The sequence below is a fragment of the Salvia splendens genome, chromosome 1 (assembly GCF_004379255.2).
Source record: "Salvia splendens isolate huo1 chromosome 1, SspV2, whole genome shotgun sequence".
In the NCBI taxonomy this organism is placed as follows: Eukaryota; Viridiplantae; Streptophyta; class Magnoliopsida; order Lamiales; family Lamiaceae; genus Salvia; species Salvia splendens.
In genome coordinates, this window is record NC_056032.1 from 12884096 (window position 1) to 12897200 (window position 13105).

General features: G+C 34.4%; 1 protein-coding gene and 1 long non-coding RNA gene across 2 annotated transcripts; one reads left to right on the forward strand and one right to left on the reverse strand.

Annotated features, from left to right (window-relative positions):
* The first annotated feature begins 791 nt into the window (after positions 1 to 791).
* On the forward strand, positions 792 to 4773 carry LOC121797712 (protein FAR1-RELATED SEQUENCE 5-like). The gene is made up of 4 exons (XM_042196434.1): positions 792 to 894; positions 2185 to 2917; positions 3348 to 3746; positions 3867 to 4773. The coding sequence occupies exons 1-4, from the start codon at positions 813 to 815 to the stop codon at positions 4771 to 4773; spliced, it is 2121 nt and encodes a 706-aa protein (XP_042052368.1). The 5' UTR covers positions 792 to 812.
* A 6145-nt stretch (positions 4774 to 10918) lies between these two features.
* LOC121742200 lies at positions 10919 to 11819 on the reverse strand. Its single transcript, XR_006037986.1, has 3 exons — positions 11772 to 11819; positions 11636 to 11698; positions 10919 to 10995 (listed from the first exon to the last, which is right to left on the reverse strand). It is a non-coding gene; the product is annotated as an uncharacterized LOC121742200 (long non-coding RNA).
* Positions 11820 to 13105: the final 1286 nt, after the last annotated feature.

A 13105-nucleotide genomic window follows, 5' to 3' on the forward strand; every position in this document is an offset into this window, starting at 1 on the left:
ATTGCAGTTCACAAATTGTGCATTATATAGTCAATTATATCCATTACTCGTTACCATGTGAAGATTACATACATGTCTACGTACTATACCCTAGCCCCTAAGCTTATTAAACCCTTAGGGGAAACAAGAAACGTGTGTCCAAACATCATAACATGGTACATCTTATTCGTATGCATTGCAGTTCACATATTGTGCATTATATAGTCAATTATATGCATTACTCGTGACCATGTGGTGCATTATTCGCAGATACCAAAATGTGGCAGTTACTTTTCCGTTAAATGTCAATAATAACCCTGTAATGCATACAACCACCTTCTATAATGCAACACGGAACCAGTTTTATAGAATCAATCTGATCCGTTGATGCCTTAGATCTAACGCGTAATATTAAGAAGGAAAAATGATCTAAGATGTGAAAAGGAGAATAACGCTCCCCTATATATATATATATATATAGAGTAGTGATCAATGTATAACTAATCTTAAGTGTATAACTAGAGAACAAATCTCAGCCACACATCTTAATGGAACAAATATTATTTATTTTAATTATAGAAAATATGATGAGGGTAATTTTGGAAATTGCTTTCTTAATTTAAATATGCGATCAAACATGCAAATCTGCGATCAAATTACTCCATAATCTGCGATCTTTTCTTTCCTTCCAAACTTGCGATCCGATTTTTTTCCAAATTTCGTTCCAAATCTTATTACTTCATTCAAATCGCGATTGAATTCAATTCGACGCGATTCAATTCGTTATTCAATCCGTTCATCGCGATTCAAATCAATCATCGTGATTCAAATCAATGGATTCAATTATGAGGTCGGACGAAGATTATTTCGATTCCGATTCATCAGCTTCGGGCGAGGAAGCTGAGACTTCTAAAGGTAATCATTATTCGTTCAATTCTATAACAATTACTTCACTCTTGTTCAATTCTATAACAATTCCTACTATTTATTAATATACAATATTTTCGTGTATTGTGATTATGAAAACCGTAGTTTTTGTGATTAGATTTATAGTTGTTTCATTGATGTTAAGTGATTATGAAAATCGTATGGTCTTTGTATTATGTTTACATGGTTAGATTTACAGTTGTTTTGCAAATAAGAGTGAAGTGAAATCAGAATAAGAGTGATGTGTTTTGTGAACAAGAGTGATGTGTTTTGTGAACAAGAGTGATGTGTTTTGTTAACATGAGTGATGTGTTTTGTGAACAAGAGTGATGTGTTTTGTGAACAAGAGTGATGTGTTTTGTTAACATGAGTGATGTGTTTTGTGAACAAGAGTGATGCCCTCAGAATAAGAGTGATGTGTTTACATCACTCTTATTCTGATTTTACTTCACTCTTGTTCACAAAACACTTCACTCTTGTTCAGAAAACACTTCACTCTTGTTCACAAAACACATCACTCTTATTCTGATTTTACTTCACTCTTGTTCACAAAACACATCACTCTTATTCTGATTTTACTTCACTCTTGTTCAGAAAACACTTCACTCTTGTTCACAAAACACATCACTCTTATTCTGATTTTACTTCACTCTTGTTCACAAACCACTTCACTCTTATTCTCATTTTACTTCACTCTTGTTCACAAAACACTTCACTCTTGTTCACAAAACACTTCACTCTTGTCAGTAACATCAAAGCATTATGAAGAATATGGGAAAACCAATAACATAGATGTGGAAAAAATGATTGTAAACTTCAAGCGTTCATGAACTATTGTAGAAAACTTCATCAGTGAATTAACAAGTACTTATTTTACATTAATATCTTGTTTACTATTTAGTTCACTGTTGTGTTTTGTAAACCACTAAATGATGTGTTTCGTGAAGAAGAGTGAAGTAAAATCAGAATAAGAGTGAAGTGTTTTCTGAACAAGAGTGAAGTAAAATCAGAATAAGAGTGATGTGTTTTGCAAATAAGAGTGAAGTAAAATCAGAATAAGAGTGATGTGTTTTGTGAACAAGAGTGAAGTGTTTTGTGAACAAGAGTGAAGTGTTTTGTGAACAAGAGTGAAGTAAAATGAGAATAAGAGTGATTTGTTTTGTAAACAAGAGTAAAGTAAAATCAGAATAAGAGTGATGTGTATTGTGAACAAGAGTGAAGTCTTTTTCTGAACAAGAGTGCAGTAATCTCATTATTAGAGTGCTGTGTTTTTTACAGTGGTTTGCGTACCAAAATGCCCAGATGAATTGAAACCAAAAATTGGACAAAGTTTCATGACCCTTGATCGTGCATTGGACTTCTACAATAATTATGCTCGATATGTTGGATTTGACACCCGTAAAAAGGGATCGAAAAAGGAAAAAGATGTCACTACTTGGATTTACGTGGTGTGTAGCCGAGAAGGTACAAAGCAAAGAAACAGTAAACAATCTGAGGTGAAACGAAAGCGTTCTTCTATTAAGTGCTATTGTAATGCTAAAGTGTCTTGGAAGTATATTATGGGTGTTGGTTATGTTATACAAAGTTTCGTTGAAGACCATAATCATGAGATGGTTGAGGAACGCCATAAGCGTTTTATGAATTTGAACCGTAATTTGGATTTAGTCCATCAGAAATTCATCCTCGATTGTGCTAATGCAAATATTGGTCCAACTTTAAGTTTTAGCTTACTTAAAGAAGTGCTTGGTGGATTAGATTATGTAGGGTGTACTGTTTTAGAAGTGCGCAACTATAGACGTGACCTTAGAGCTTATGTAGAAGGAGCTGATGCACAAATGTTATTGAATGAGTTGCGAAGGAAGAAGGAGTTGTGTAGTGCATTTACATATGAGTATGAGGTCAACTCAAAGGATAGGATGACACGATTGTTTTGGTGTGATCCTACTGCCAGAAGAAACTACCATTTGTATGGAGATATTGTTTCGTTTGATACGACATACTCCACAAACAGGTATGTGCACACTAATTACTCTTTTGTTAAATTGTTTTCTGAAATCATAACATGAGTGATGTGTTTCTGAAAAAGAGTGAAGTGTTTTGTGAACAAGAGTGAAGTGTTTTCTTAACAAGAGTAATGTGTTTTGTGAAAAAGAGTGATGTATTTTTCTGCATGCTTATATTGATGTGTTTTCTGAAATCATAACAAGAGTGAAGTGTTTTGTGAAAAAGAGTGAAGTATTGTCTGAACAAGAGTGACGTGTTTTGTGAAAAAGAGTGATGTATTTTTCTGCATGCTTATATTGATGTGTTTTCTGAAATCATAACAAGAGTGAAGTGTTTTGTGAAAAAGAGTGAAGTATTGACTGAACAAGAGTGACGTATTTTGTGAAAAAGAGTGATGTGTTTTCTGCATGCTTATAGTGAATTGTTTTTCATTTCAGATACTGTATGATATTTGCTCCTTTTACGGGCAAGGATAATCATGGTCGCCCTGTGACATTTGCTGCTGGCCTTTTGTCCAAGGAAAATGCCAACTCCTTTTCATGGTTATTTAACCAATTTGTAAAGTGTATGGGTGTGGCTCCCAAACTCATTGTAACCGACCAAGACTTAGGAATGAAAGTTGCTGTTGAGGAGGTCCTTGTCAATACAAGACACCGGTGGTGTATGTGGCACGTTATGAATAAAGTTGCTGACAAATTGCCAAAGAACATGCTTGGTAGTGAACAATTAAAGAAGGAACTGAATGCATGTGTATGGTCAGAGTTGATAGAACCTGATGCATTTGAGGAAACTTGGCATGCTATAATGGAAAGATATGGGCTGACCAATAATGTCTGGTTTTCATCAATGTTTGCATCCAGAAAATTTTGGGTTCCAGCCTTTTTTCCGTGATTTTTCGATGAGTTCGTTGATAAAGACAACTTCTATATCTGAATCACAGAATAACTTCTTCAAAGGTACTCAAAGTCTCGGGCTAACCTTATGCAATTTTATATGAACTATAATCATGCTCTGGAGACTCAAAGAAGTAATAGTGCAAAGCTTGAATACTATGATTCAACAAAAGTACCTATTTTGCGAACAGGATTGGAAATCGAGAAACATGCATCGACGATATATAGTGGTAGTGCTTATACTGAAATTCAAGAAGAGATAGTATATGCATGTTTCTCTTTGTCTTGTGCAACTCTAGGAGTGTCTACCAATACAGATATTGAAGTATATGACATAAAGGACAAGGATTCAAACTCATGGACAGTGACTTACTCCATTGGTGATGACACCTATTTGTGTGGATGCAAAAAATTTGAAAGACTTGGTCTATTGTGCAGCCATATATTTTGTGTGTTGAAACATAATTTTGTTAAGTTGATACCCGAGAAGTTGCATGGAGGAAGATGGTTGAAGTCACAGTTTGTGAAGCCAATACATGGAGGTTTTTGTGATGATCAAGAAATACACCTTGCTGTGGACAAGAAGAAGATTGCATTTAAAAACTTGTACGGATTATTCATTGAAACAGCACAAAGCATTGAAGGGAACATTGATCAAATCAATGCATTCGCTGCAATTATTGAAGAAGGTAGGAAGCAGCTTCTTGGCGAAGATGTTGTTCTGTCTTCCACACAGAAGAGAGCAATGATTGAGAACTTTTATGGCTCACATGTCCCGAACAATATTGAAGTTCATCATCCTGAGGTTGTTAGTACAAAGGGAAGTGGAAGTATGAAGAAATCGAAGAGGGAGTCAGCAATAAAGTTAGCAATGAAACCAGGCCGAAAGTGTGGAAACTGTCATGAGATTGGACACCATGATTCTAGGAACTGCAAAAAGGTTAATGAGAAGTCAAATCAGAGGCAATGAGGATTTGTATAGAAATAGTTCACATTGTAGTATTTTTAGAGTACTAATGATTCATTTTATTACACTTTTGAGTGAATTTTATCTCAATGCGAATTTTTAGAGTACTAATGCTCAAGTGCCAGTAAGTTCATCACTCTTGTTCACAGAACGCATCACTCTTACTGTCATTTTACTTCACTCTTGTTCACAAAACACATCACTCTTACTTTGATTTTACTTCACTCTTGTTCACAAAACACATCACTCTTACTCTGATTTTACTTCACTCTTGTTCACAAAACACATCACTCTTACTTTGATTTTACTTCACTCTTGTTCATTAAACACCTCACTCTTACTCTGATTTTACTTCACTCTTGTTCACAAACGCATCACTCTTACTGTCATTTTACTTTAGTCTTGTTCACAAACGAATCACTCTTACTGTCATTTTACTTCACTCTAGTTCACAAAACACATCACTCTTACTCTGATTTTACTTCACTCGTGTTCACAAAACACATCACTCTTATTCTGATTTTGTTACACTCTTGTTCACAAAACACATCACTCTTATTCTGATTTTACTTCACTCTTCTTCACGAAAGACTTCACTCTTATTCTGAGTTTACTTCACTCTTCTTCACGAAACACATCATTTAGTGGTTTACAAAACACAACAGTGAATTAAATAGTAAACAAGATATTAATGTAAAATAAGTACTTGTTAATTCACTGATGAAGTTTTCTACAATAGTTCTCAATCATAACATCACTCTTACTTTGATTTTACTTCACTCTTTTTCACAAAACACATCACTCTTACTCTGAATTTACTTCACTCTTGTTCACAAAACACATCACTCTTACTTTGATTTTACTTCACTCTTGTTCATTGAACACCTCACTCTTACTCTGATTTTACTTCACTCTTGTTCACAAACGCGTCACTCTTACTGTCATTTTACTTTAGTCTTGTTCACAAACGCATCACTCTTACTGTCATTTTACTTCACTCTAGTTCACAAAACACATCACTCTTACTCTGATTTTACTTCACTCGTGTTCACAAAACACATCACTCTTATTCTGATTTTGTTACACTCTTGTTCACAAAACACATCACTCTTATTCTGATTTTACTTCACTCTTCTTCACGAAAGACTTCACTCTTATTCTGAGTTTACTTCACTCTTCTTCACGAAACACATCATTTAGTGGTTTACAAAACACAACAGTGAATTAAATAGTAAACAAGATATTAATGTAAAATAAGTACTTGTTAATTCACTTATGAAGTTTTCTACAATAGTTCATGAACGCTTGAAGTTTACAATCATTTTTTCCACATCTATGTTATTGGTTTTCCCATATTCTTCATAATGCTTTGATGTTACTGACAACATATTCAGTGACTGATGGTTTTTTTCCGACAATAATAATGCGCTGCAATACTTTGCTCTCAGTCTTTGGAGTATTCCTTTGCTTCTTGTAGTTAATCCACACTTCCAATCTTGTTCGCGCTCACCATGATAACATTCCAAATGTCGCATCAAAAAAACTCCGCAATCTTCTACATTTGATGTTGTTCTCCAAGGCATTTTGAGCCTTATTATACTCACATCCTTTATTGATTTGGTTTGGTTGTGATGCCCCATTTTTGTCAAATAATGACAAAAATATAATTTCTGCAATATATCATCATGAATATCAGATGTAGTTCACTATAAAGAGAACTATAATTCATTGTAATCACAAAAATACTGCACTGTATATCGTGTATACTTACCACATTTTCAGGTATGCCACCATATTTGACTGTTATGTCCACATCGTCAGCATTCTTTGAATTGTCAATCAGCACTATACTGTTAGTACTAAATCTGAAGCATATGGTATAGTAATGTTCCGCAGCACAAATTGGAAAGAACACCTACATAGATAATAATAATAATTTCAGAATAAAAACAACTAGAGAATATAATAAAGAATCAATTGTGTTCAGTATTTACCAAATCTACGTCGGCCCATTTGAAATACGGAATTTGTTCAACCTCAGTTTGTAAATTGTCACAGAATCTATCAATTATGGTCATGAGGTCGACCCCATCAGGCCGGTGAACAACTGTATACAGCTGAAAAATGAGACAAGTTAAATCTGGATTGAAATAATTCACTTTGTTTTACTTCACCCTTGTTCACAAAACACATCACTCTTACTCTGAATTTACTTCACTCTTGTTCACAAAACACATCACTCTTACTTTGATTTTACTTCACTCTTGTTCACAAAACACATCACTCTTACTCTGAATTTACTTCACTCTTGTTCACAAAACACATCACTCTTACTTTGATTTTACTTCACTCTTGTTCACAAAACACTTCACTCGTAAATCTAACCATGTAAACATAATACAAAGGCCATACGGTTTTCATAATCACTTAAAATCAATGAAACAACTATAAATCTTACCACAGAAACTGCGGTTTTCATAATCACAATACTGTTCAAAATTTATTCTATTCTTACCGTTGGGTATGTTGTGAAAAAGAGGCGCCTCGATGAAGATAGGGACCTGTATTCTTCCATGTTATTTAAATAAGAAGCCCATTCACTTATCACACCCACTTCTATTAGCGTATGTGGCAACAGTGAACAGAATTCTCTTTTTGTTACCATTATGACATCATCATCATACACTATGGTGTCCTTGTTCAAACATGTGTGTGTGTTAGCACATCTTTTGTATGTTTTTTTTTCTAAATCAGAACTATAATATAAATCTTACTCATTTAATTCATTTGTTGTCATAATCCACAAAAAGACTTGTGACTCTTTCAAGGTAAACTTGGTTTTAGCCTTAACCACTCTTTCATGGAATGGAGATTTCAATGCAGCTGATATTTTCTTCTCAGCTTTTGAGCGTATCTCCATTTGTTCAATCCTAGCAGTTTCCTGTCAGGGCAAGAATGATATGAAAACATCACTATATAAGACATATAGTTCACTTGATGTTTGTTAAAAGTGTTGGTGAATGGATGAGATATATCATTGTTTAACACTTACAATGTCTGGATTGTAAACTACTATTTCGGTTGAAGGATTTTTGCCAGATACATTTAACTCTGATTGAACACAATCATCATCAGCATATATCTCCATGCATGCTTCTATTGCAGATGCAATTTGGGCATCCACAATGTCGTCCTATTTTCATAATAAGAAATGAAAACACATCACTATCAACACGATTTTTACTTCACACTTGTTTACAAAACACATCACTCTTATTGATATTTCACTTCACTCTTGTTCACAAAACACTTCACCCTTGTTCACAAAACACATCACTCTTGTTCAGAAATCACTTCACTCTTGTTCATAACACACACCATTCTTACTTCGATTTTACTTCACTCTTGTTCACAAAACAAATCAATATTATTCTTATTTCACTTCACTCTTGTTAACAAATCACATCACTCTTATTCAGAAAACACTTCACTCTTGTTCACAAAACACATCACTCTTTTCAGAAAACACTTCACTCTTGTTCACAAAACACATCACTCTTATTCTGAATTCACTTCACTCTTGTTAACAAACACATCACTATACACATGCAACACAGAAACCTCACTTAACAATGGAACACATCACTCGAAGCACTTTTTTATACCTTCATCTGTGTGTTTTGTGATGTTGCTTTAGCTACATCTTCATAAAATTCATTTGTCTCCTGCAAATAGTGAAATGCGATATAACATAAGAATAAAAAGTCAAAAAAGTAAATAAATATTATGCATTAGTACAGAACATAATACAAATTGTTTTTAGTTCACTCTGAATCAAATGTCAAGTGTTAAAGTTCAACAGACCACAATCAAATTGTTTAAAATATCCATGGTTTCTATTCCAAATCTTGAACTTACTGGTTTCTTTCCCAAGTTAATATCAGGGAAAATTGTTGTGCCTTCATTCACTAATTTGCATTTTTCATCATGGATTTCCATCAGTTTTTCCACAAGCTGAATCCATTCTGGATCATCTTCTTGATCCTCTTCCATAGCTTGTGTCATGTTTTCAATTGGCTTAGAAACAGCTTGGTCCCCTTGATCAACCTCCACACCAACCATCTTTAGTGCATTTATAGCTGCAACTTTGAAGCAATTGATGTCATTGGTATTTGCTGGAGCAACCTTTATATACCTCATCATTTTACTAATTGCATCTGCAGCCTCCCTAATTGAACTTTTAATTTCATCAGACGAAGGAACTTGATCAGTTGAAGGGGGGGCATCATCAGTTGAAGGGGGGCATCATCAGTTGAAGGGGGGGCTTCAACACGTAAAGTTGCTTCATCAGTTGAAGGGACAGAGGTAGTGACAGTTATTGAATCCTTGTTGGCATATAAAGATTCAATGGAGACAGGATCAATGATACTTTCTATGCTTCCTCTTCCAATGGTGCCTCCATTATCAAATTCCATCTGTCCTCTCTCCTTAAGAATGAATTCTGTCCAGTTACGGACAGTTGGGAATCTTCTAACCACCAGTCTTGTTCTGTAGACAACCCTATCTACATAGCATGCCTGCAAAAACAGATCAATAATAAAATGCATTACAAGGACTTCACTCTTATTCTGATTTTACTTCACTCTTGTTTACAAAACACTTCACTCTTATTCTCATTTTACTTCACTCTTGTTCACAAAAAACTTCACTCTTATTCTCATTTTACTTCACTCTTGTTCACAAAACACTTCACTCTTGTTCTGATTTTACTTCACTCTTGTTCACAAAACACTTCACTCTTATTCACATTTTACTTCACTCGCAAAACACATCACTCTTATTCTGATTTTACTTCACTCTTGTTTACAAAACACTTCACTCTTATTCTCATTTACTTCACTCTTGTTCACAAAACACATCACTCTTATTCTCATTTTACTTCACTCTTGTTCACAAAACACATCACTCTTGTTCACAAAACACTTCACTCTTGTTCTGAATTTACTTCACTCTTGTTCACAAAACACTTCACTCTTATTCACATTTTACTTCACTCTTGTTTACAAAACACATCACTCTTATTCTGATTTCACTCATGTATAAAAAACACATCACTCTAACCATGCATTTACTACTTAACCGTGAAAAACATCACTCTAAATTTGATTTTACTTCACTCTAAGCATGTTTTTACTTCACTATAAAAGGAGTGGTTAAAATAGAAAACTCACCAAGAGGAAAGTGATTGGTCCAGTGAATGGGGTGGATTTGTTCTTGAGTTTCCAGCTATCATGTGCTGTGATTAGCGTATCCAACACGTAGCTGCACCAATTGTACTGCCTCACATTTGAAATGTTGCCAATATCGTCCAAGATACGGCCAAGACATTTTCCGTTGGCAGTTGGTGAGATCAGAACATTGTCCAACAGAATAAGAAATATTTTCTTAAACCACTCACCACCTTCTAGATCACTATCAAGTTGCTCTTGCAAATCAGCTGGGGTTATTGCTTTGTTCTTCTTAGCATTGACAATGGTCTTCATCACATCATTCATTTCATGCTTCTTTTCTCTTTTAATCATCAACTCTCCTCTTGGCAGTCCCAACGTAGCATACACATCCTCCTCAGTGATGTGTAATGGTTGATCATCAACAAGTTTTATTCTGGAGCAGTTGTCATGATTAAAATTTTCAAGTAGTGAAAATGCCATGTCAGCAGGAATACATCGTATCTTCAAATGCATAAGCTGTCCGAAACCCATCTCTTCCAGAGCAGCTTTTTGTTTGGAGTTCATTTTCTCAATGGCATCAACCAAAACTTTCACCCCTATCTTAATGACCAATTTAGGTCTTCTGATTTTACAAGTAATAGCTTTGTCACTCTTTGCTTTAGCCTGTTTCTTTCTGGCAGGCATTTCTGGTTTGTCGATGCATTGTGACCTCCCACGCTTTGAGGCTAAATACATACAAGATTTTTGATCAAATTCGTGAATACACACTTAATATAGCTCAAAATTATACATTAATAACTATGCCCAATATATAAATAATTACATAACTCACTCTCTGGTTTCTGCATATCATTTTTCTTTTTTGACCTTATTTCGGCAGAAGTTGTTGTTCGAAGAACATCATGTTGATTTATTGTGCTTATTTCAGTTGTACGTGCAGCACTTTGTTGCAGTCTATCTTCACGCATCTTAGACCTTTTTTCGGCTGCAGCAACTTCATGGATATGAGGAAAAAAATCAATATAGCAAAAAATCAGACACATCACACTTGTTCACAAAACACATCACTCTTATTCTGATTTCACTTCACTTTTGTTCATAAAACACTTCACTCTTGTTCACAAAACACTTCACTCTTGTTCAGAAAACACTTCACTCTTGTTCAGTAAACACTTCACTCTTTTTTGCAGAACAACTATAAATCTAACCATGTTACACTCTTGTTCAGGAAAAACTTCACTATTGTTCAGAAAACACATCACTCTTGTTACAAAAACACATCACTCTTATTCTGATTTCACTTCACTTTTGTTCATAAAACACTTCACTCTTGTTCACAAAACACATCACTCTTGTTCAGAAAACACTTCACTCTTGTTCAGGAAACACTTCACTCTTTTTTGCAGAACAACTATAAATCTAACCATGTAAACGTAATACAAAGGCCATATGGTTTTCATAATCACTAAACATCAGTGAAACAACTATAAATCTTACTACAGAAACTACGGTTTTCATAATCACTTAACATTAGTGAAACAACTATAAATCTAAACACAGAAACTACGGTTTTCATATTCACAGCAAACGAAGATATTGTATATTAAAATTAATAAATAGTAGGAATGACTCACGGTTCGAGCCTGAGTGAAGTGAAACGGAACTTCCGGTTGTTTTTTTCTTTGTTCGTTCGAAAGCTACAAAGAATACAAATCTAAATCAGATCTAAAATAAAACCTAGAAATGATTGTTAATCAGTAGGAAACTTACTTTTCGAAAAATCCTTTTGATTTGTATCCATTTGTTTGACAAAGTAGATGATGCTGACGAGTTGAATTCGGTTTAATCGGCGACGGCGACGGCGACGGCTTGAATGCGGTTGAGTCGGCGATTCGGATTGAACAGAGGAGAACGAGAGAGACGAACTGAATCGGCGCGAATTTCTGAATGACTAACACAATTTTGGATTTAATTCGATGGTGTAATGACAATAATACCCCTGACTTGTTATTATGGAGTAAATTTGTGATTGAGGGAGCTAATATCTCATTAAATTCGAAAATTAATATTAGCCCTTGATTTTTTTGATCTTGTGGCTATTATTTGTTCTCTAGTTATATGGTTAAGAGGTGTTTGCCATAGATCACTACTATATATATATATATATATATATATACACGTTAGATATTTTGCCTTTTCAAATGCATTTTTTAATAAAAGCAAAGATATAAATAAAATGCAAAATTTGAAGATACTAAAACATCAGGAATGAAATTGATCAAGGCGTTGGTGAGAAGAATCGAACCCAAGCCTCCCGTGTGTAAGATCGAGATATATACCACTAGATCAACAACACCGACTTATTTGGTGGTACACTCGTAACCCTTTGTTCTCACTTGGATCCGCCCCTGACGCCAAGTAGGATAAGTTTGTGTCGAAAATCTATCAGGTTGTGTCGGATAGAAATTTTACACAGTTCGGTAAAGTCCATGACTTTTCATGCAACATTTAAAGTTCATGAGAAAAACCAAACTATTTTGAAAGTTCATGATTTTACCGACAATTTGCCCTTTTCAATATTAGTTAGAGATGAGCATTTCATCTTCAACAGAAAGATAAATCAAAATTAAAGCAATCAATTTGAATTAAAGTGTGTGTTCATATAATTATTTTAGCATTGGTTATAATCAATTTTTTTATGAAAATTAAAAAGCATATCGTACAAAAGCACTCTTAAAACAATAAATATATTGAAAATTTTGATGGGCTAGTTCTAAATTTTGTCTTGATTGGCTTTCGCGGTAATAAGCTTGCAGTAACAAATATTGGGACGACGAAAAAATGGGTCGAGGTAGAACTTGAATGTTGGTAGTGTGGAACCTAGTGGACAGGTGTGGAATGAAGATTGAAGAGACTAGTAAATTGCACCGCACAATCCAAAAGTACAAAAAAAAACTCTAAAACTTAGTACTTCGTCCGTCCTATAAAAATATGTGCATTTGAAATGACACGAGAATTAATGCACAATTGGTAATGTAAGAGAGATTAAGAGTAGTGTAGTTAAAGTAGTGTTAGTAGCTATTGTGACTCACATTATTATTAGT